Below are 25,775 nucleotides of genomic sequence, written 5' to 3' on the forward strand. Positions count from 1 at the left end.
TAATATTAAATATCTCCTATACTTAAAGGTTGCCTGGAAGATATTGCTACTTAGCAATAAGCCCGCCTATTGTACTCATTCTATTTTTCTTTTGTTTTGTATTTTGTTTTTTCCTGTTTGTGCAATAAAGTATTTGTTATGTTATGTCTGATTGAATTTTGCGCGTTGTAATTATTATCCATATCCCTTATCTCGTTGTTATCGACTAATTCGTAGGTAGTCATAAAACAAAACTATAGCCACCCAGAAGAGATCCCGAGTGTTTCAACCGCATCATAAATCACTTATTAGAAGCGAGCCTATCAAACGATTCAATAAAACAAATCTAACGACTTGGTATAACGACAAAGCTTTATTGGAAAACAATGGTGAATACTAACGACAATTTCAATCTTGAACTCATCCATAACATGGCAGATAACTCCAATTGGTGGTGTTCACATAAACTATTCATAATGGGATGGACATAGCCACAAGGTCATCTCCCTAGCGTTATCCCATTTTTCACAGGGTTCGCTTACCTAACCTGAAGATTTGACAGCTCCGGTTTTTTACAGAAGCAACTTTCACCTGTTTTACCTGTCTGACCTTTCAACCCGCGAAGGGAAAATCAGCCCAATACAGGTTAGGTCACATACCTCGAAAAATACATTTCTCGGGAATGTGGGTTTCTTCACGATGTTTTACTTCACCGCTGAGCACGTGATAATCATTTATGATCCAACCATGAATATTCCAGTATAATAATATGCATGTATGAACATATACTATACATCCATCAGAAACCTTATACTCTGACAATAGAAAGAACATTTTAATAAATTAAAATTCTATTTGTTAGTAAAGGGAGTTTCTGAGATCCATAAATTATGGAAAAAGCTTGTCTAGTGCAATTTAAATAATAATAGAATTTCAATACACTGCATATCCCCTCCGGTTGACTGATGGTTGATATATTGTCGATAGTAATGGATTATATAATTAGAATTTCATAACATAACACAGCACCACGCCTGTATCCCTGACGGGGTAGAGAGAGGTGTATAGTATACTCACCCGCTTCTCGCCCGCGGCCTTATTGCTAAGGTTAGCAATTTCTTCCAAGCAACCTTTGGGTGATTTGAAATAATTAACTAATTAATAGCAGGGCGGACAGTGCAAAATAATTCAAAGTGTAACTATGTTACCTACTGAAGATATTTTTGAATGTTTTTTTTTTTTATTTATAATATAAATGAAAACTCAAACAGTAGATTTACAAATCATCCCCGCCAAACTTATGAAGTTTGATTTACCTACCGATTACAAACTAGACATTGTTATTAATACAAATAATAATTACTTACAGCTATTGAGCAATACACTTCTTAGTTTTAATTTTAACAGATTTGAATAAGGTACTTAAATAAAAGTTATGGATGAATACCATACATACTAGTATTCTACTCACAGAGTCAGGTGTGTATACTAGCATCTCATAACTCAGCCGGGCCATCAATCGTGCTGCGGATATATTTGTTTTACTAACCGGCGCCGGCGTCGCTTGACAAATCGTCCCGAAGCGCATTGTTTGGGAACATAATAGAGCACGATGATATCTCCACTCTGATTTTAGTAAGCGTAGCTCAGTAAATAAAATGTAGGGTTTGCGGCCGATTCAAATGTCTAGTACTCACATAAAGTACTTAAATGTAAGATCAATGTGGGGAAGACCGTCATACTGTTCTAAAATATGTTTTAGACTGGATTTATTGAAGAAGATATTATTTGTAGACCAAGTCATATGATCGGGTATGATAGATAATAATTATGCTTGGGTGTGTTTATAAGTCTAAATATAAGAGAAAGCTTTTTACAAAGAAGTTTTTTACAATCGTTGGTAAGTAGACGGTCTTCCAGTGCAGTGTGAGGCAAGTCCGTCCACAAAAGAAAAAACATATTGTTACTAAAACGTACTTATCACTTTGTACAGTATTTGTCTAAGAGACTTTACTAAATAACGTGTATATTTCGATAAAATTGAACTGAATAACATAAACCTCAGAAAATAAATTAATCCTTTGATAACGATTTACTTCCGTGATATCTGCTAAAAAAATCCCACTAAAACCAATTCCACTGAAAATATGCAGCGATTACTTGATAGCCCATTGCAGATAAGCGAACAACTCCCGGCTTAAGTCGCTTAGCTAGATACACTTATTTAGAAAGCCATGAAGTTTAACATAATCCGTTCCTAGCATGTTAGTCTAGTCTAGAGGTTCCCAACCTGTAGTCCGTGATACACCAGGGTCCGCGAGAATTTATTCCAATGTCCGCGAAACATTTCATCTTCGAAAATATAACATAAGCTCACGACTATATCCCAATGGAGTAGTCACAGGTACATCCACACCGAGCTCCGTAACCGTAACCGAAACTATCGGATATAAAAAAAAACATCCGTAACCGTAACGAATCAACAAAGACCACACAAGCCTTGGGGGTTTTTAAACCTTGGGGTTCCTGCACCAAACAAATAAGTCTCAACGGTCCCTGGCCAACAAAGGTTGGGAACCAGCCCCTGGTCCATCCGCCGGTGGCAAGGCAGCACTGTGATTTAGAGTCGTTACGGACCTCAGAGTATTACAGACCAACTCGTTGGAGGTCCGTAATGAGACCTCGATAAAAGCCGACGTTTGCATGCTACAAATTACTGGTGTGCCCCTGAGTAGGGCTAATTTTGGACCATGTTTGATCTAACGTTGCACGGTTTATCTATTGTTTGCCTTTTCATGGTCTTTAGTAGCTACTTATACCATAGTATAGATAAAAGCGACATAATTCATTTTTATTGACATAATTCAACAAAAGGGTTAACTCTATTTATTAACGAAATTACTCGCCAAGGCCAGCCTTAGGCTTCAGCAGCAGGAAGGTAATTGAATTGATCATCAAGTTGTCCAATTTGTTGAGAAATTGATAAAGGAGTAAACCTCTTGTTTAAGGTAAAAAAGATGAATTAAATAAATAAAATCAAGGCGAAATAACCACATAAGCCGCTAGGAACAAGAAAAAATTCTAAGGAAAGATGTCGAGCTTTTCCGGCTATTCACTCCAAAAAACCGAAAATAAATAATTTAAGTATTATATTGAACCTTTGGCAGTATCTTCACCAAGAAAAAACGGCATTTGCGATAGCAACAAAATTGTTTGAATTTTTTCAAAACAGATGTTAACCTTTTCCTTGTTTCATTATAATATGGCATGCAATGAACTGCCCTGGGTTGTAATAAAATAGAACAAATATTGAATGCCAGTAAAATATTCATAAAAGAAATAAGCTGGCTGTTTTTACAAATAATTGGTTAAACATAGCTTCGAATTTTCCTTAACACATAATAAAAGGCTTTTTCATTAAATTAACGGCAGGTATTCATTACTTGGTAATTCAAATAAATTTCGATATCTTACATGCGTGCGTGACAGGAATTAAGGAAGAATTCAACAATTTGGACTATTTATTATGTACGTACTAAAGTATTCATGAATGTAGGTCAAATCTTTTTTTGTCACTCTATAATTTTGTAGCGGTGAATAAATTAAGACATACTAATTGTATGTGTGTACTGTGTTTAAAAAACTTAAAAAAAAGAAATATATAATCATCTAATTAAATCATATACGGAAACATAGGTACTGTCTATAAAAAGACATGGGTTATTACGTATTTCTATTGGAAGTAATGATATCGTACTGTTTAAGGGAATGTATAAGGAATAATACTACGCACAGAACGGCAACTCTCCGCTCCCCGCCGGCGGCTGAGCTAGGTTTACTTCACAACCCCCCCCGGTCATACTTTAGTCTTCAATCTTATGGGCGTCAGACGTAACACACACAAATGCGCGTTTACGATAACGTTAATGTGTAGTGTCTGGTCTGTGTAAAACGAACTGTTACACTGTCTGTGGCGTGTGCGTCAGTAAAGTTCTAAGAAAATGATTATACTTATAAGGTTTATTCCCATCTGCCCCCTTTAGGCTTGCCACCGGGGTGGTGGTTGGCACTAATTAGGTGCCGTTTACCACCCCGGTGGTCGATGGCACTTAATTAGTTTCATCTGCCCCCTTTACAGTTATAGTACGGGGGTTCATTCTCATGTCGTACTGGACATTAAATAAAAAAACATTTAGGATATGAACTTAGTACATAATTAAATATAACTCTAGTACACATCACTTTAGGCAATCTGTGAAAACATATCCATGCTCCCACGCAGACTGGCGAATCCTTTACCAAAGTACTTCCTACAAAGTTACATGAATATTCAAATTTGTTTTTAATAGGTAGGTACGCAACATATTCCTAGACTGCAAGCAGCAGTCGTAATCAGGCATAATCGGATGCAAAAATAATAACAATGGTAAAATAAAGCCTTTAAATTCTAACACGACTAGAGAGAAAACAGGCAGGAAAAAGACAACGAAGCGATACATTAGTAAGTAATTGTCATATCAACCATTGCTCAACTTTATAGGACCTTCTCCGTGCACAGCAACAGCCTCCGTGGTCTAGTGGTTAGAGCGTTAGGCTCACGATCTGGAGGTCCGGGTTCGATTCCCGATGGGGACATTGTCGAAATCACTTTGTGAGACTGTCCTTTGTTTGGTAAGGACTTTTCAGGCTTGAATCACCTGATTGTCCGAAAAACTAAGATGATTCCGTGCTTCGGAGGGCACGTTAAGCCGTTGGTCCCGGCTATTAGCCGTAAAAACACCTCCACCAACCCGCAGTGGAGCAGCGTGGTGGAGTATGCTCCATACCCCCTCCGGTTGATTGAGGGGAGGCCTGTGCCCAGCATTGGGACGTATATAGGCTGTTGATGATAGGACCTTCTACCAGAAACTTTACGAGTATAGTTTTGTTAATAGCCGCTGTATTTCATATAAATTTTACTTGTTAAATATCTGGCTAGGCCTGTCAGTGCCTACCTTCAATCTTTATGTTCTTACGACGACGCATTTCCCGCAATTAAGCTGCAAGTGTTCTCATTTGCATCCCCACATTCGAACATAATAATATTTCACAGTTGACTTTTCATTAGCATTATCAATTATTGAAATAGAGACCGCACTAAATATTTTGTATTTGCATAATAAATTCAGGGCTTTAAGTAAGATATTATGAGCTGTATCGAGAGGGAATAGAGCAGGGTTTAACGAGGCGAAGTTGTGTCGTGTCCAGTCGCCCACACGCTCGTACTCACAAGAACTTAATTAGTTGGTTCTCAATGCGTAGAAATGTTATTTATAGTCGGACAATCCAACTGATTGTATGCATACCTCCTAAGTCGAGTCTCAAAGAAGACAAATGTCCCTTCTAGTGACGAAGGGAACATAATTACCAATAGATAGTGTAAGGTATGCCAGTAACAAATGACCGTTGATAATTCCGTTTCTTTTGTAATCGTAAATTTTAATCAGATTTCGTAATTAATTTTATTCTATCGCCTATCGGATGAATTTCACATGTTTTACTGAATTTTTTATGACGTTTTGAGGGTTTCTATTAAGTATTTTTAATTCAAAGTTATTATTTTTTAATAAAATGAAAAAACCAGTTATACTATGTCGATGTCCGAAACCTACCTAGGTAGGTAGGTAAAAGTTACAAAAATAAGTAGGGAAAAAATATATTTTAAGTAAGTAATTAAAAATAAATAGTAACAAAACATGACCTTTTTACACAAATACTTATTGGAATGCGATTCTATTGTCGAAATTGAAAATGTTTAAATAGATATCATTGAGGAAATAATGTAACTGATACATAGATCTAATTAAGCCTTGGAACCATAATAACAAATAGTGATTTCTCATAACAAAATACAACGAAAACGAATCCTTAGTCATTAACTTGCCGAAAACTTATCTTTTCTTTTGTGTATATTCGTTCCTCGATTACTACAATAGGGTTTTATTCACAATAGTTATTAGAGATAATTATGTAGCAACGAAATAATATAGTGGACAGGAAAATAGTCTTATATTAAGCTAGAATTACGTAATACCGACTCTTCGACTAAAATTAAGTTATTTATACCCGGAGAAACTTCACGAAATGTCAAAGGAAGTCAGAGACATTTCAATCGCAACTACTGAATGCTTTATTGCTTTCTCTATCAATTTCTACGAGACTTCAATATGAGTACTATAGAGACAATATCTAGCAGATAATCAGAGCAAGACATGTTTGAAAGACAAGGCGAAATAGCGAGCAATGTGAATTGGGAAATTCTATCATCATCTTCCTAGCGCATTCATGGGGTCCACTTCCTAATCAATCAATCAATCAATCTCAATTATTTGTATTTCTCGTGTATGTTGTTTTTATTATGTGTTTTGTTTGATTGTAAGTTGTGTGTTACTCCGTGTTTTAAATTATATATTTGTTTTGTATTTGTTACTGTGGTGTCCCTTTATAATAAACGTTTCTTTCTTTCTTTCTAATCTGAAAGTTTGACAGGTCCGGTTTTTTTACAGAAGTGACTGCCTATCTGTGCTACCAACCCGAAGCGAAGTGAAGAGAAAACCAGCCCAATACAGATTTAGGGCACTACCTCCAAAATGTATTTCTCGGGAATGTGGTTTTCAATAATCATTTCAGATTGAAATATGTATTTGAAAATCCGGTTCAAAGATGATAGATTCTCAATAAAACCTGCATTTCGGTAATAAAGGTTTATACAGACGGGACCTTCTCCACAGCAGCCAGGCCTCTTCATAGCAAGCTCTACATCATCGCAAAGCTTACTTAACTCGTATATTAATAAATTCTTGTTTCCAAACTCCAGAGCATAATATAGTCATAGCCTAAGTTAATCTTGTTCCGCCATAAACTTGCGTAGAGTTCAGCTCGGTATGATCAAACTCTTTGATAGATCGTCTCTTCCAAGTTGGTCGTAGTGTTGTTCCAATCTAAACGAGGCTTCAAGATCGCCTCACTAACCGACCCTATCTTTATTACTAATGAACGTTATTTGATATAGGGCTGTGCCGAGAGTAGCAACTGATACTAATAATAGGTTCTCTGTAATAAAGTTACTTACCTACAATTATGTTGCAATTAGTACCTAAGTAAGTCTAGTAATTGGAAACACGCAAGTGTATATTCTTTAACCAAGTCTTGTATTTTTGTCTTACATTCAAGAGAATCTTAGTTTTGTTACACAAAATAGACCAAGTTTCCAAACAACTCAGCCTACATTCGCTAATATTACAAAGCATAGACCACATACGAGAAAATGCCAACAAAAATCTCCGCATGAGCAACAATAGCAACTTAGTAACTCATTATCATTAATCATACACACATCAAAACGTCGACACACAAATGAAGGTCTGATGTCAACAATAGCAGCCTTTACTCTTTAATATCAACAACAACAAACAAATTACAACAACGTATTACGTTTGTCATGGACCAACATTGTTGTTCGGCTTGTCATATTACGCAATGGCCCATACATTAGAACGTCATTACCAGTCGTTTCACTATTTAGGACAGCCAACATTCTGAGCACCAATCAATAACCATGCACACGTCATTGCGTCATCGAAATAATGATAAATATCTATTACGTTTCTATATTGACTTGTGCTATGTGTAATTATAGGTAGGTAATTAATTACCTCTCGACTATATTTTGCTCCTTACTTGCTGAGTGGACACCGCAGATTTGAACGAAATACTTATGTAGTTTTACGTATATATTCACAAGACCATACAATATATTATTATACTGTTCAATAACTACAAATGCAATTTTTAAAACCAACAAAAGTAGTTTCTAACAAAAACTTCTTCGTTAATAATTATTATTGGTTCAAACTTAATAAAATAAAAGAATGCATCATGTAAGTAACTATTACAATTATAAAAATATTCGTTGTTATTCCATTTCTTTATTGAACCCATCCCTAATTAAGATGAAGATGTTATGAACCCCGATAAGCAATATTAAAACCGCGGGTGAACCTATTATAAACCTGTACTGGACCTTTTATTTTCAAAACCGGTTTTAAACCGTTCTTTATCTCAGTTTTGTAATAACTTAATTATTACACTTTAAACATCGACGTCGTACGCCTACGTTTGGGACGTAATTTAATTTATTTTTAAAAGTAGAATAACTAATTTTATAATGAAATCATTTCACGGCCCACACATACATAAACACTCACTTTTAATAATTACTGGGGAAAACAGACGCATTCCGTTACACGCATGGTAGAGACAAAAGGTATAACTTAAAATTTTTGTTTGCTGTTTTCTATTCTGTGCATATCATAGTAGTCACTCAAGAAATCTCGTCTCATACAGTCACACATACACTCAACTGCGAGACTACTACAGGAATGTACTAAATTTAAAACAATCTAATTTTCACAAACTTTTTAAAACTAAAGTATAAGTAACATGGATCACTTTGTCCAGTGCACTTATGACGTAACTAATGAACACTACGAGTCAAAAAATTACTAACATACGGATCCCAAAACCGGTTTATACTGGTAGTTCACCTACCTAATAATATTCGTGAACGAACGGCACTTAAATCATCTTGCATAAAAAACATGTGATGTCACGTTGAATACGATCACTTGAGAATAGAAATAAGGTTCAATGAATAATAACAAACGAGTCTATAAAAATAATGCCATTGTTTTAAAATACCCATTGAAAGGGTTACGCCTACGTCATCGGAGATACATTTAGATAAAGTTGTTAAAGAAATGGCTTTGAAATCGGCTGCTAGCGGGAATGTAATTACTTAATGTTAAAGTACTTAATAAATTAATGACAATATTAAGTACTCTAAAAAAGATGAATATCGTCTGTTTTACTACTTACCTACTAACTAAATTTCAATTCGAAATTCTTTGGCATGTTAAAAATTTGATGCACCGATTTCCAATAATCATATTTTCTATATTTTATTATTTATTAGAATAACGCTTGCATTTACTAATACTTTACTAATATTTACTTTTTTAAGAAACGGACAAATATTAAGAGTTATTTCTATAACTTCTTTGTTCGAGATATCTCAACTTTCATAACGGCGAGTGGCGAGCGTTTCATAAGATCGACGTTTATTTACTTTCGCTGTTCGCTTCCTTCATAACCACAGACGATATGGAAAGAAAAGGGAACACCAACTGTCAAGCACAATATGGATGGCGAAGGAAGTGGGTTATAGCACTCACATTACACATAATAGTAGTTTTATCTGAATATACATGGTGTTAATGACATCGTAACGAAAACTTTGCGGGATGATTCAGACCATGATTCTGAGTTGATATCAAGTGGAATATACCGTCACAAAATTCATTTCTTTTTGTGTTTTTTTTATATTAATTTTATTTTAATTTTATAATGAATCCTTTCAGTATTTGGAACGGTACGCTGTCACTCTGTATAAATGGAGTAATTGTTCCACCATATAAAAAATGAATCTTTTTGTTTTCGATGAGTAAATGAACAATTTGACATTGAATATTTTATAAATACCTAAAATTTTCGATCAGGTGACTATCGATTTGTCAAACAAAAGGTTTTTATATGTATAAGGTTGAATGACCAATTTGAACTTTAATAAAAATTACTTTGACTTTGAACTCATGCTCACGGCCTTGCTGTCTAAATTATTTTGACTTATCAGTTCATTAATAACGATACAATCCAGTTCCATGAATCCACCGCGCAGCCTATCCGTAGCAGGAAAATCCGATATCCAGAAAATGTTTTACTAGATTGCAGACGAGTCCAATCGCGGGCGTGTTTCTTCATAAATCTGCGAAGTTAGCTTCGAGCTTCCACATAGTAAATTGGCTGTCTACGTCGCTAATCGCGTCGTGTGCAACCAAGCGTCGCTTTTAAAGGGGATTACGTACGTGAAGACATTTTATCGCTTCGTATATTGTGCCCTGCCTGATATTTGGAAACGAAACCATGCGAGAATATCACAGATTGATTTATGTATCCACTCCATTTTTCGTATAGCTACAAAAAGTAATAAATTTCGCCGAGAAGACGTGGGACCCTACGAAAATTACCAACACACTCGTCGCGTCGTAAATAAAAACCAAATAATAAAATGCCGGAGAATTGAATTTCCAATTGCTTGACGATTCTATTCCGAGTATAATGTGTTCGTGTGTAGCTAACATCTAATTTTCGGTTTCCTGACGAAAATATAGGACGTAATTACTAAACTTACGTAAGTATACGAGAGATCGTGTTCCATCACTGTCCAGAGCATTTTTGTACATTTGCGGTAATTATTTCGTACAGTATGAGCTAATTTGCCAAAAGCATTGTCACGGAGACATCGTAAGTTAGTCACAGGTGCTTTCACCGAGGGGAAAAGCTATCGATTTTCCCTTAAAATATTCGCTTCATCGCTCCCAATGATTAGGGGACGTCGAAAGAACAGATAATTATTTAGCTTGACGACTGCCATGGCTCAAAGACAGATGTTTGATTCGCTAAGGAATTACATCTCCCTTTTACAACTGAGGGAGCATTATAATTATTGCGTTTCGTTACGCTTACGATCGCCTATTTCGCATAAGAGATTTTTATGTGAACAATAAAGAGCAGATAATTAAATTTGACGTTTGATGCCGAAATATGGTTGGTAATAAATGGCGTAATCGTAAAGCTGACGACAATGGAGTCGTATACACTCAACGGTCATATTTTGTTTTGTAAAGCGGAAATTTCATGAGTCATAATCATAAGCGTAAGTTTTTTGTCACGCGAACAAACGGAATTTCATTTTTTTACTCGTAAATTCGTGTAATTGATACAGATAAAGGAGAAATACGGCTTGGCGATCCCGCGGCGCGATAACTGGCCTCAATGTGTCCTCCAGGTGCAATACTGTATTAAATTATACACCTGAACCTTTATTACTCCAGTAATTAATTACAGCCCTTGTTGTTGTGTTTAAATGTTTTCCATTGCTCGAACAACTTCTAAATGCGGTAAAGTACCTTAATTTGTAGACAAGGCATACATACAGACTGGTTAAGTGCTCTCTGGTCAGTAAACCCTTACTTGTGAGAAAGAATCTCTAACGGAGATAATTTAAACACAGCTTATTTCTAATGATTATGACATATTATGTCGTTTGTAAGACATGTAAGGGGGCGGCGGAAGGAGCAGACGACTCCACGTTGTATGAACGTCAAAACAACGATAATTTGTACTTTGGAATCTTTCATATTCATTATAATATGAAAAATTGATACTGGCCCTTTTACTTCATCAAGAACCCTGAACACCTGTCTCATCGGCATAAGAAGCTGCGGCAGCAAATCTTTCCTGCGGAATTGCAGAGCGACAATACCGGTTAAAAAGTCCACAACAAAGCTATTCATCTAAAAAAGCAATATTGCTTTTTGACATTTGCGCATATAAAAGTAAGTGCGCAATGCAAACAAATGTCAAATAACAATATTGCTTTTTTTTTTTAATGTGGCCCTTTTAACCCTCCTGAGCGTCGACAGAGCGGTCAAAGCGGACCTTAACACTTATATCCGAAAATTTTAGAAAAATAAACACTATACCTACCTAATGTAATTAGGTAATTTAATTGTTCTTGATGTATCATGTTTTTGAACGTTGTATAAATTGATTGATGACAGGAAACCTAGCATCGAGACAAACCATTCCTGGTTTAGCGATGCTATGCGTCAAAACTGTATACTCAAAGTTTATTAAATAAAAAAAAATGCGTTCCTTCAACAACCCTTAAAATTTTTGTAGATAGACTGTATTTTTGAACAGGTAATATAGTTACATTTTATACACTATGAACAAAGGTCAATACAAAATCTGCGATGGCCCTGTACGAAGAACGTGTGACTTACATCGTAGTGTCACGGGTTTGAATCCCGGGTTGGGCTCTAAACCACTCAATTCGTTTTTATGAGTTTAAATTCATGTTTGGATCATAAATAATTCACAGCACGTGGTTTCCAGGAGTTGAGCCCGGTTAATTATAATAGGGTGTTGTTTATACATATACTATACACCTACCCCTTCGGGGATACAGGCGTGATGAAATGTTATAATGAATATATATATAGTGTTTCATTATCGATTTTACGTTAGTGACTATCTATAGTTATATCAACAATACAAATAGCATTACATCAATTTGGATTATCGTCAGATCGATAGTACGCCATTAGTGATGCGATGTGCCAACATCGGTCGCGTTTAAAATAGTCCTAAATTCATCAGCATTTGTATTTTCAGACAATGTTTGGCCTATCCATTGAATTGAAAGGTATGAATCATTTAGGGCCTAGTTTTCAGTGTTCGCGAGTAGCGAGTAGCGAATTCGAAGCAATCAATCTAAGAAAGCAATATTATAATTTGACATCTGTCAAATAGCAATATTGCTTTCTTAGATGAATTGCTTCGACGTGGCCATTTTAACCCCAGTTCGTGATGCCTACTACGAGTAAGAATATCAATAATTTCAGGGCAATATTTTAGGTACCAAACAAGATATGAAATTAACAAAAATATTAATGAAAATAATGCCATAAACGAATGAGAAGGAAGACATTCTAATGCACTTGTATTTAGTGTTATACCTATTTTGTCTTCAAAAGTATCTTTTTATGCAATTTACTAAATTACCTACCTAAGCACGCGAAATAGAGATATATTCTTTATTCGTGTAGCTATGTACGTAAAACACGAGTTTTCTGGAAACAATTCCCCGCTCATCTCCCACAAAGATGCTGTAGATAGGTACCTTCTGTGATTAGCATTACAGTGCAATGGATATTTAATTATAAGCCGACTGTTTATAAATAAGTAAGTAATACCCCGATTACCTCTAATGTAGTACTAAATTTGTACTAATAAGTCTGAGTAGTATTTTTTATTTACCACGAAATGAAAGTAATTTCATCGTTATATAGAAAAAAATCCGGAATTTTGCGTGTGGACTTGAAAGTCTTGAGACAATTATATTCCGTTGTGAAAAGTGTTTGTGAAGTAAGAAGATAAACTAATTTACTACAATTCAATATTAGTAAGTATGCGATTTAAAAAGAACTGCTTTAACATAAATTAAATGATATTGTGTTTAGTGTATTCCACGCGGTATGAAAAATGAACCTATCACGTGCGATGATAATTACCTTCTTACGTGGGAAATAGTAGAATACCTAGTATTAATTTCTCTTACGCCATTATGCCAAGATAGGACTTTATGCTTTTGAATTTGTTTTAAAGTAAGTATAAAACGTCCAACAAAATGAATGAGAAAAAACCCACTATCTCATTGCGCTGAATTCTCAAATATTTGGTTAACTACTGCAGGTGTCGTAAAGAACTATCGTATAATTCCACTGACCATAACTAGTTAAAACATTACGAGCGTTTCAATTCTAAAGGATCGTACGGAGCAATCCAAAGTCAATCCTCAGTCAATCAGACTTTATTAGTGACTATATTCGTAGTGGACTATGACAGACGTATGGCGGGAAATTATTGATTCGCGCCTAATTTCCGGATGATCGCGGCCGGCCGGTACCAGCCCTGCGGGCAGGAGGCGGGACGGTATAGGGTTACCATGTGTAACTGATATTTTAATATTTTATAATATATGTACATTATATTCAGTCATTTAAGTTCTCGTATACACGTGTCACGTGGGCGAGTAATACAATGTCACAATGGGCTAATTAATGTTTAATGTACCTGCTTATACACTAAAGGGATACAGCACTTGGTTTCTTGTAGGTTACTTAAATATGTCATCACATTATCGATTTTCCAAACATCGGTTCAAGTAAATAAGTAGGTACTTATTCGTTTCTAACACGATAACATAAAAACGTCAGTCGGTAGGTACCTATTGTACAAAACTTAAGAAACAGGAATCGATGACCTGCTTTACTGGGGTGCTTTGGTTTGTTTAGGTCCTATTTTAATTCGAGATCTAGTCTAGAGAAAACTAGTAGCTATTTCAGTAGGTATTACCTTTTATTAGTAGGTAGGTAAGTATAATAAATTCTAGTAACTATACGACGCCTACAAATGTTCGTATTGGTAAGAAAGTCGTTTCCCCCGGGAAGCTATGTCACCGTTAATTGTGACAAATTACACTTGAAATTAGTTCCGGACCTGTTATTTTGATTTAATTGATCTGCCCTATTACGAGAATTATTCACTTCATTAACCTATATTTTGTGGGTGGTAACTGTTAACATACAGCGACCATTAATTATACAAATATCTACCTTTTCTTTAAAAAACCTAATAGTCCAGTCAAATAAGGACCTCGTAATTGGAAAGAATAAACTCGTAACGTAAACTCATGACTACCTATATAATATTCCTAACCAAGGTAGCCAGAGGTACATGAATGACATGATAAACTAAGTAGGTATTTTTTGTCCCTAATTTAGGCTATAAGGAAGCAAACTAAATGACGTGCTGGTAGGTTGTACGTCACATTAAGTCTGTTGATAAATATTTGTTGCGTTTCACCATGAATAAGATTGCCAAGACATATTGTGTCAGGCATATCAGACCGTGTCCGCCTCCGTGATGTAGTTTGTTCCATTTCCTTTCACTAGATAAGGGAATTCTTCTGCCCATTAGTGTGACGTATAAACGCTATTTATGTTACATCCATACGTAAGACCATGCCTTTTCCACGCGGTAGAATTTTCATTTGCTACAGTCATGGCTCATTTTTCGTCTCCTTGTGCCAATCAATGTTGTTCTTTAACATCGATAAAGTCGGTAAGTACTTTAAATTATACTGCCTTAGCAATAAGGCTGCCTATTTTGCTTACTTATTATAATTGTTTATTTTAAACGTTTGTTTTGAGTGCAATAATGAGTTTTGTATTTGTTTTCTTTAGAACCTTGTCGTTATATTTGCAGTCTTGTCGTCCTTATAAATAGGTAGCTACCTACCTTTGTATCGTCAGTATATATTAATGCTTTCACTTACATGATTGAATAAGGATTGATCAAATAAATATAATTATGTTCTTTCGTAACAAAGCATTCTCTTGCCACTAGTTTCAATCCAATGCTGATCATTGGTGCTCTTAGAAAGGATGGCCGATGAGGTCGTTATTTTCTCGATTGGCGACCGCGGACCGGAAAGCGCAGCGTAGGCAGGCCCCCCACAAGGTGGACCGATGACCTCCTGAAGGTCGCGGAAAACCGTTAGATGCCGGCAGCAGATTTGTCATTGTGGCGACCCTTGGTAGAGGCAGTGGACGATTTCCGGCTGATGATAATGATGATCATTCAACTTCTGTAAAAAAATCTGAATGCGTGTGATCGTCAACCCTGCAGCAGTAGGCGTGTGCGCGGTCAGGGCGCGCCAGGTGAGCTATCAACTGAGATCCGTCGACTTGCTGTAATTGCCAATCAAAATCCAGTTTGCGGAGATAAAATTCATGTAAACCCCACGCCAGGTAGGATGCGCCAGTAATCGGCAGGTGTATTTATACTGAAGCGGGAATTGTGGAGGTTGTCTCTATTGATAGTCAAGTAAACATCAATGACAAAAAATGGAAATGGAGGAGAATCGATGGCCGCTGGGGCGGAAAGGTTCTCGAATGGCGACCACGTATCGGACGACGCTCAATGGGTAGGCCCGCTACAAGGTGGACCGACGATCTGGTGATGGTCGCGGGAAGTCGCTAGATGCGGGGAGCGCAGGACCGATTGTCGTGGAGATCTTCGGGGGAGGCCTATGTCCAGCAGTGGGCGTCGTACGGCTGTTAATGGTGATGACAAGAAAGGAATCGTTACAATGGTCGACGATGGTGAATGTTGGTTTTTGTTGCACCGTCAATTGTAAAAAATGTATTAAGTACTGTACTTATTTTTAATAAATAAAAAAATCTAATAAATCCGTGATAGGCGTGCTCGGAGAAAGCGTGACTTACATCGTAGTGTCACGGGATCGAATCTCGGCACGAGCTCTAAACCCTGAAGTCGACTTTATGAGTTTGAATTTATGTTTAAATCATAGCACAGACAATTAATATCACATTCTTCTTCTTCTATCGTGTGGGTTGTGAGGTGGATGACCAACAACCCTGTTGTCAGGGTTATTATTGAGCCGCCAAAGGCCCCTGACATGGCTCATGTAACGACTACTTACTTACATCAGTAAGTAAAACCGGGACCAACGGCTTAACATGCTTCCGAAGCATGGATCATCTTACTTTTTGGACAATCAGGTGAATAGCCTGTAATGTTCTTACCAAACTAGGGACCACAAAGTGATTTTTGTGATATTTCCCCACCGGGATTTGAACCCGGGACCTCCGGATCGAGCCTAACGCTCATCCACTGGACCACGGAGGCCGTAATATCACATGATTACCAGGATTTATGTCCGGTTAATGGCAATAGGCTCGTCCCCTATTCTCTCGGACATAGGCCTCTAATACAGCTGGTGAGGAGTGCGTGTATATACAATACACCTTTGCCTACCCTTTTGGGGATACAGGCGTGATGCTGTGTGTGTTCATGTGTGTTCCTTCATGATCTTACAATGACAATAAACGACTTTTGATTATGATTTTTGATCTTTATGTTTAAAATCTGCTCATCTTCTAAGTAAACAATTGAAACTCCACTAATATATATATTGGTGCTAATTCCTGTAAACACCATCTAATTTTATTTTAAGTTATATCTGTCATTTTCTTATCCGCCGAAAAGGAAAGGGACGGGTAATCGACAAGCATAAAATTTATGGAACACACGTCAATTTTAAGCACAAATCTAAAACAACCGTCTAAAAATTCGCCCGGGTTATTCATTTATTTACTCATTCTTCCTAAAATTAAGCGCTGTCAATCATCCGTCCCTTTCCTTTTCGGCGGATAAGAAAATGACAGGTATAACTTAAAGTAAAATTAAGAGATGTCTGCAGGAATCGGGGCCATTGTTAACTTAATTATGTTCGGAGGTCAAACTAGGAGTTAAACGTGTACCCAACTTGGATGGAACTACCGATAATTACGGGTAACAACAACTTGGAAAGTTTAAACAGTCGCTATAACAATTTGGAACTGAGTGCTTAAATTACTAATGTAATGTCGATAAAGGAACTCCATTGGTTTCTACAACTTTCGTATGTTTGTTGAATTTGTAAATGTGGAAAGACTTTGTACCCTCTGGTTGTTGAGGGACCCGTGTCTATAGTCGGACGTATCATCTAAGTGACCCAAACTGAATAGAATATCTTCTTCGTAATACAAAATTGAATGTTGTAATGGTATAACATTCGGTCATTGTCCGTTGAATTTTATTCTTGTAGTTTTTATGTATATAGCGATGGTGTATCTTAAATAAATAAATAAAAATAAATAAATAAAAATAAATAAATAAAAATAAATAAATAAAAATAAATAAATAAAAATAAATAAATAAACATGAGCTCACGTCTACATGCCAATTGGGGTAGTCAGAGGTACATCCGGCAAGAAGTACGATGTACCCACATGTTATCTAGCTTTCTATGAGACCAACGTGATATGAAAGAAAGAAAGAAACATTTATATGTCACATCTCGCTGTTTTAGTGAAAACCTTCACTATCAGAGGATACCACGCATTGTTAAAAGAAATGAATAATATCAATACCCCGCCCTGTGTGATTATGTTCACAGCGAATTATTGTGGGTTTGTCATGTATCGAAAACAGGAGTTCGCAAATTTTTGTCATAACGGAACCCTCACCAAACGCTTAGTATTTTATGGAACCCCGTATAAAACGATTATAAACCAAACTTACTGTGGTAAATAGGCGTGAAAATATGTTTCTTCAAATTCGAATTCAAATATACTTTGTTCCACTAAAATAAAATAAAAATACTTAAAAAAAAGACTTCACTTGGTTCATGGCAAACAGCAGCCTTATCGCTTCGTTTGTTTTTGTTTCGTTTCTTGTCTGTACGTAAAACTATTAGTAATTTGTATTTTATAAAAGTAAAATAGATAATTTCGCGGAGCCCTGGTGACTTCGTCTCAAAACTCTTAGGTCCCGGAGTACTCCATTTGGAAATGCTGATCTAACTGGAACATATATAATTCGGGTTTGGATCTATTTATTTATTTTTTTTTTTTTTTTATTTATTTATTTATTTATGGTCACCAACAGAGTTAACAACAATAAATACATTACAAGTTACTTATACATAAACAAGAGTAATTGTTACCCTAATTATAGGTGACAACGGCATGCAAAATTAACTGCAGCAAAGATATCTTAAATGAGAAAAAAAAGAAGGCTAAAAGCGCATCACGCTTGCACAGCTTAGGCCATTTACACTTAAAAACAGACACATTTGTTGTTATTTATAAATAATTGAGTACAAGTTACTTCTGTATGCATTGGGCTTACTCGAAATATCCAATTCAGTTTTATTACTTAAACTATTATACATCCTCGTTAATCTGTTTAGTGGTGAATTGTATCCCAAGTTGCTTCTACCAAAGGTCTCAGAAAAAAGCCTGTGTTTTGAACTACTGCGTGGCAGGCTATGTGGTACAAGAAAATTAAGTCTGGAAAGAAGATCGGGCGCATCTAATGTTCCGTTTACAAGCTTATGAAAAAATATTGCATCCAGCAAATATCTTCTCTCTGATAAAGGACGCATTTTAAAATAATGGAGACGTTCCGAGTAACTAGGCAGCTTCTTAGCCATAAAGCAACTAAAAGATAGATGCCATAAGAATCTTTTCTGAATTCTCTCCAAGCGTTTCATATACACGTCGTAATGGGGATTCCACACAACACTACAATACTCCAGGCCCGACCTCACTAAGGAGTTATAAATAATAATTTTAGTTTGAGGATTTTTAAAACTTTTGCAATTGCGAATGACGAACCCCAGCACCTTGAACGCAGTATTTGCGATTTTGTCGATGTGTGAGTGAAAACGCAGTTTGCTATCTAATAAAACTCCTAGATCGCGCACTGTGTTAGTTTCGTTAATAGCAACACCGTTAATGAAATAGCACCGAGGTGAAGACGTCAGTTTTTTAGTAAACCTTAGAACGAGGCATTTATCTGTGTTGAGGCCCATGCCATTCATGTCACACCATTGGACCAATCGTGCAAGGTCGGCTTGGAGCAGATCGACATCCTCCTCAGTATGCATAACTCTGTAAAATTTCAAATCGTCAGCGAAGAGCAAGCACTTAGAATTCAAAAAACAGTCGCTAATATCATTTATAAATATATTAAATAAAATTGGACCCAAGTGCGAGCCCTGTGGGACTCCTGACAAAGCGGGGAAACCGTTGGACTCGAAACCGCCAATCACCACACGCGATACCCTGTCTGATAGATAAGAAGCCAACCATTTAATAACATTCCCAGAGATGCCATTAACATATAGTTTGTGTAGGAGTATATTATGCACTACTCTGTCGAACGCCTTGGAAAAGTCTGTGTAAATAACATCGACAGAGCTACGCGAGTCGACAGATAGACACAGATCATTGACAAAACAGACAAGGTTACTGGTGGTGGATCTCGCTTTAACAAACCCGTGTTGATAAGGTGAAATTAACTGTTTAAAATGACATGAAATAAGTGGGCACAAGAGTTTCTCAAACGTTTTCGCAAACACCGGTAAAATAGATATGGGTCTATAATTGGAAACGTTGGTATCGTCGCCAGATTTGTGCAATGGCACCACCAATGCTTCTTTCCAAAGACCGGGGAACACACCGTCTAGGAGAGACCTATTAAAAATCAAAGTGAGTGGAACTGCTAAAGCTTTGGCGCACCGTGCAGCAAACACAGAAGGTATTCCATCGCTCCCAGCTCCCTTAAAATGATTCAAGTTTCTTAAGACTCGGTAAACTTCTTTCTCTGAAAACTTGATGGAGCACAAAAAGTTGCTTGTGGTGTATTGCACGTAATCTAGATGAACCTTGTTTGAGCCGGTATCCTGATTGTATACCGATGAGAAATGCGAGGCGAATAAATTACAGATATCGGCACCATTTGAGGCTGTCTCAGAATTGAGTGTCATTTTCGAAGGATAAGAATTTTCTTTATTCTTCTTATGTTTCACGAAAGACCAAAGCAGCTTGGGATTAGATTTTAGACTAGCCTCCAGACGGCTCATATATATACTGTAACATTTCGCCTGTAAATTATAACATCTAGAGCGTAGAAGTTCAAATGATTGAACATCTCGTGGGTTCCTGTTAAATTTGCGAATTTTCTTGTGATATTTATATTTTTCGTGTAAAAGTTTTATAAGGTTATATGAAAACCACACCGGATACTTATTTTTAGAAGGTTTCTTTTTTGGAACATGCTTATGTAATACCTCATTCAAAACAGTGTAAAAAACTGACAACATATCGTTCACATCACAGCAATGCGAAAAACGGTCGTCCCAATCAATATTGTTAAGATCACGTGTTATGTTATCGTAATCTGCCTTGAAAAAGCAATACTTATATATGCTGTCATTACTTCGTAAAGAACTACAAGTGCTGGGCAAATCGTAAACAAAGGCTAGCGGAGGATGATAATTAATAACATTAGATAGAGGATCATTACACCTAGTAACATTGGAGATTGACGAGTGAGATAGTATTAAATCTAATAACTTATCTTGATGATTTTTCTCATGGTTATATTGTTTAAAATTATTTAGCGAGATGAAATCGAGTAACATATTTGCTAAAGAGCTACTGCCTACAGATTCCGGTAAAAGATGGGCTGAATTTGGACATTTTTGCCACTCGATAGATCGGGAGTTGAAGTCCCCAACTACGAGAACATTTGATGGAAGCAACTCGAGTACACGGTTGGTATTGTCAATGAAGTGTTTTAAAACATGGCTTTTCAAAGGAGACGGCAGGTACACACAACATATATTGACATCTATAGGCGAGTTCTTAGTATTAGCAATTTGTACGTTAACCCATAAATCTTCACATTTCGACTCAAAGCCACTCAATCGTTTAGAGTGAAATCGTTTAGAGACTGCTATAAGAACTCCTCCATGATCCTGTTTTGGATTAAAGCCACTAGTTTCACGATCACGCCTGTATATGTTATACCTACCGTCAAAAAGTTCTGAATCAAAAACACTTGCATTCAGGAATGTTTCTGTCAAGCAGATTACGTCGTAGTTGTTACACAAAATCTTATTATAAAAATCAATAGTTTTAGTGCGCAATCCCTCAACATTCTGGTAATAACAATTTAATCCGTAGAATTTTACTTTTGTAAATTACCAAGACCTTGACCAAATAAAAACAACAGGCAGGTGTTTGCCGCTCGATATAAATTAACTTAAACGATTTAAAGAGTCCATATCGCGCACGTAGATGTAAGTGGAGTCCGCCGATTTTCTCATGAAAATACGGCCGTCGCGAACCCATAGGAACTCATCTACTTAACTATTAAGACTACCCACGTATGGAGTGTCGTATTAGGAGCAATTTCATAGTGAATCTCGGCACGAACGTATTAATATGAAAGAAGAACAAATGAAAACATACCACAGTACTTTAACTTGATAAAAATAAAACGATTAGAAAGAAACACTTTTAAAAAGGTTTCGTGACCGCGCATTGTTAAAAGAAATGAATAATATCAACAATAGATAATGAATTACTAGGAAAATAATAACTTTGAACTTGTAAATTTAATGAATGGCTTCTAAAAATAAAAAAGTCTAAAAACCAATATAATCAAATTAATATTAATCCGCCATTTTTCAATTCAGTTGCAAATCAATTATTTTTACGGTAGGTAAGGTACGCATTTTAATAGTAATAAATTATTTACCTACCTATTTGCGTTCGCACTAAATAAAAGTTACCTAAGAAATAAAGATCGTGTCTAAATCTTACATTATTTCTTATTTAATTTGTAAATCGTTCACGTAAATAAAATGACATACAAAACTGATATACCTACCTACCACTTAGTATACCTAAATTTACAGTAAAACCCTTTCTCGTAGCGAATCTTTATTAGTACCTAATTTACCTGTGTAAGCAGGTAATCAGAAAAGGATCAAGAATTAAAAGGGTTTTAACACATGTAAAAACCCGAAGGTATTTCCCATGCTACTTAAGAAGTTGACACATCTCAAGGTGTTATAGGTATACCTAAAGGAAGGAAAATAAGTATAATGTGGATTGTACACTACTTAAATAGATCGCCGTCACGACTGTTATTACCGAGCAGATACGTCATTAGGAATATAGGCACTCATATGCATAGGTAGACTAGAAACCCTATTTTACAGTTATTTCTCTCATACAACCGATTACGTCGTTATAGTGACTTAATACATTCCGTACGTTATAAAAATGCATTTCACTAAATATTTGAGCGATAACACGAAGATAGAGCGTAATCGTAAATATATCAATAACATTGTGTAACGATAGTCCGTCGACTGTCGACATATCTGCTGATAAGACGAGAGAGCCAATCTCCCCTTGAAAAATATACTCCACTTGGAACTCCCGCGCTCGCGCTATCATGCAACGGGGAAAAACATATTTTAAAAACAATGAAGGGTATTCACTTTTATCAACGCATCGTCGCTCGAGGGGTGTCCTGAAAGGATGGCGTGAATAGCATCCCCGCGGCCACGCCGGCAGGCTATCAGTTCAGTGAATGGCTATTAACCACCTCGGGCGACGATAACGCTGAAAGGCGATATTATTCCGTCGAGTGTTTGCTCTCATTACCTCGTCGTCGTCGTCGGGCTGCCGCAGCGTCATCGGCTGCGCCACGTCCCGCTCCCGCTCGCGCGACCCATTCACTGCATCACTCACTGCACTGTCCACCATCCTTCCTTCGATAACATCCCACGGCACGTCGTAGTTGTACTCGGCCACGTTCATCAGCTGCGAGCCGGCGTGGAACCGCCACGGCAGGTCCGTGCCACTCTGCCGAGGCCGCCGCCGCTTGTGCCTCACCCGGTGCCTGGTGAAGCGCCCGAACTCCAGCTCCGCTCCGAACTCTTCCAGCATGTCATTGTAGAGAGCATCCAAGTTAACTTTGGTGTTCCTGCGTTTGGGAGCTCGCGAGGTGGCTGCCACCTCGGTGGCCAGGGGTTCCCGGCTGAGCCCCTCGGCGTCCCACAGCTGTATTCGCAGTATGTTGTCGTGGGAGGGCAAGTGAGCGCGCGTCGCGAGTGCGAGCGCGGCGAGTGCCAAAGCGACCGCGCGCACGGAGACGACCATCTCTCTCGGCGGTCGCGAGCCTACTGACGGAGCGCTCGCTTTCCCGCGCTTTTCCGATAACAGCTACGGCGGGAGTTGTGCTACGACGGCCGAGCCGACATAGACGCCGCGCCCGATGATAAATATTACTGCGTAACGCTTATCACGGCTCGATTTGTTTGATAAGCAAACATCGCGCCTGTCGCACGCATCGAAGGCCACAATGGAAACACAGGTTAAGGAGATACATAATGTTTATACTGCAGGTTATGAGGCCCGAATAAATATTTTGATATTTCATGATACGCGACGCATAGTACACTTCATACAGTTAGCCAACAGTAGTCAACATACAAATAAATGTCGTTAGGTAGACACAACTCTATCAAAAGTTGAAAAAAATAAAATAAAACAAAGTTTGCCAACTAAACAAAATATATTATAATAATGTAACACAAGTGTTATGATAACTACAAGTTAATTTTGTACTTTGAAACAAAATTACAGTCGAACATCACAATACAAGTCGGCTAACAAAAATAACATTAATAATTGTATATTCATCTTTTACATGTAAGTATGTAGAGATCGACTTTATTTTGATTATTATCAGTTGGCAAGTAAAGAGGTATTGAATTATTAAAACAGATATTTTGAGGGGTAAAAATAGATTTTATCCGCAGTAGACAAGTTATCAAGAGACAAGTGTACACGTATTCCAGAAAAACTCCTTTATGTAGGAATCACTTTTAACTAAGTAATTTAACATTTACTTGTACATAACTTACTTTTTATGGCAAAGGGGGAAATACGAATTTAAAAAATATGTTTTTACTCCTCAAATATCAATAGGAAACTTCATAGAAAACTTACAACAAAAATAATTTTTCAATAAAAAATATAGTAACAAAAATAGTAGTAATATAAGGTACAGTTATTTGTGTAATAGCCATTAATACGTAGATTTACAAAACACCTTGGTTATTATTAGAACCATTTATGTATAATATGTTACTATAGATTAAAACTATGTAGGTATTAAGTACTGATAGCCTATCAGGTGATCAACAAAGCTACACTAAGTACCCACTGACATATAAACAAATAGACTCACAAAAACAAAGTATCCGAAGCGTGTTGGAAATACGTAAACATTAAGTTATGTAGATAGTACAAGTTCGTCCCTGAAATTAAGATGTTATATCTGTTCAAATAACAGCCTCCGTGGTTTAGTGGTTACAGCGTTAGGATCTGAAGGTCAGGGTTCGACTCCCGATGGGGACATTGTCGAAATCACTTTGTGAGACTGTCGTTTGTTTGGTAAGGACTTTTCAGGCTTGAATCACCTGATTATCCGAAAAAGTAAGATGATTCCGTGCTTCGGAGGGCACGTTAAGCCGTTGGTCCCGGCTATTAGCCGTAAAAACACCTCCACGATCCCGCATTGGAGCAGCGTGGTGGAGTATGCTCCATACCCCTTCCGGTTGATTGAGGGGAGGCCTGTGCCCAGCAGTGGGACGTATATAGGCTGTTTATGTTATGTATCTGTTCAAATGTGCAATATCGGTTGTACAGTGTCGTTAAGGTGGGTACTGACCGGTGTTACGAGGTGTAAAATTCGCAGCGAGCATGATTATGCAACGTCATGTGCTTAAAATCAGTGTTGATGCTCGCTACGAGCGCCTTATTTCCCCGTACTGACAGCACGAATTCGTAAAAATCTTGCACGAATTTGAGGAGCTCGGTGGCGCAGCGGTAAACACGCTCGGTCTGCGATTGTTGAAGTTAAGCAACTTTCGCAAAGGTCGGTCATAGGATGGGTGACCACAAAAAAAAGTTGTTTTCATCTCGAGCTCCTCCGTGCTTCGGAAGGCACGCTAAGCCGTTGGTCCCGGCTGCATTAACAGTCATTAATAACCATCAATCCGCACTGGGCCCGCGTGTGGGTTAAGGCCCAATCTCCCTATCCATCCATAGGGAAGGCCCGTGCCCCCGCAGTGGGGACGTTAATGGGCTGATGATGATGATGACAGAATGAACGCTCGCTGTGTAACACATTACATTACGCCTCGTAACACTAGTCAGTACCCACCTTAACACACCGTCGCTTGTGACAAGATGCGCCGCGGACACTTATTACAGAGATTGGTTGTCTATTTGTTATACGAGGTATATGTAAGTACCTAACTTAAATGTTTATAGTGCTGGGAGATACATTTGTCTGTCGAGTAATAAATTAAGTATTAGGTATGTATTTCGTTTCCGAAATTATGGATAATGCAAAATTTACACTCTATCGTTAAAATTATTACATTCAGCGAAACATAGAAAGTAACTACGATATACAAAAATATGATGTTTTTTACTTATAAGTTTCGAAATACAAATACCTACGAATTTATTTCCTCGACAGACTCACTAAATATTTATAATTTCATAACATTGCGCTAATGGCGACAAAAAGTGTTAAAAAGTCATAACTTCGGTGGTTTACATGTG

At 37.2% G+C, this 25,775-nt stretch overlaps 1 protein-coding gene across 2 annotated transcripts in view; it reads right to left on the bottom strand.

Annotated features, from left to right (window-relative positions):
- Positions 1-23,427, bottom strand: part of LOC126371897 (G-protein coupled receptor Mth2-like) — a 112,474-nt gene extending 89,047 nt beyond the window's left edge. For both annotated transcript variants that reach the window (XR_007567095.1, XM_050017310.1), the window contains exon 1: positions 22,800-23,427. Coding sequence is in view for 1 of the 2 variants with exons in the window: in XM_050017310.1 (XP_049873267.1) it covers positions 22,800-23,297 (498 nt within the window). In the remaining variant the exon portion in view is untranslated. The remainder of the gene's footprint in view (positions 1-22,799) is intronic.
- Between the last annotated feature and the right edge of the window lie 2,348 nt (positions 23,428-25,775).

The sequence above is a fragment of the Pectinophora gossypiella genome, chromosome 13, assembly GCF_024362695.1.
Source record: "Pectinophora gossypiella chromosome 13, ilPecGoss1.1, whole genome shotgun sequence".
Classification (NCBI taxonomy): domain Eukaryota; kingdom Metazoa; phylum Arthropoda; class Insecta; order Lepidoptera; family Gelechiidae; genus Pectinophora; species Pectinophora gossypiella.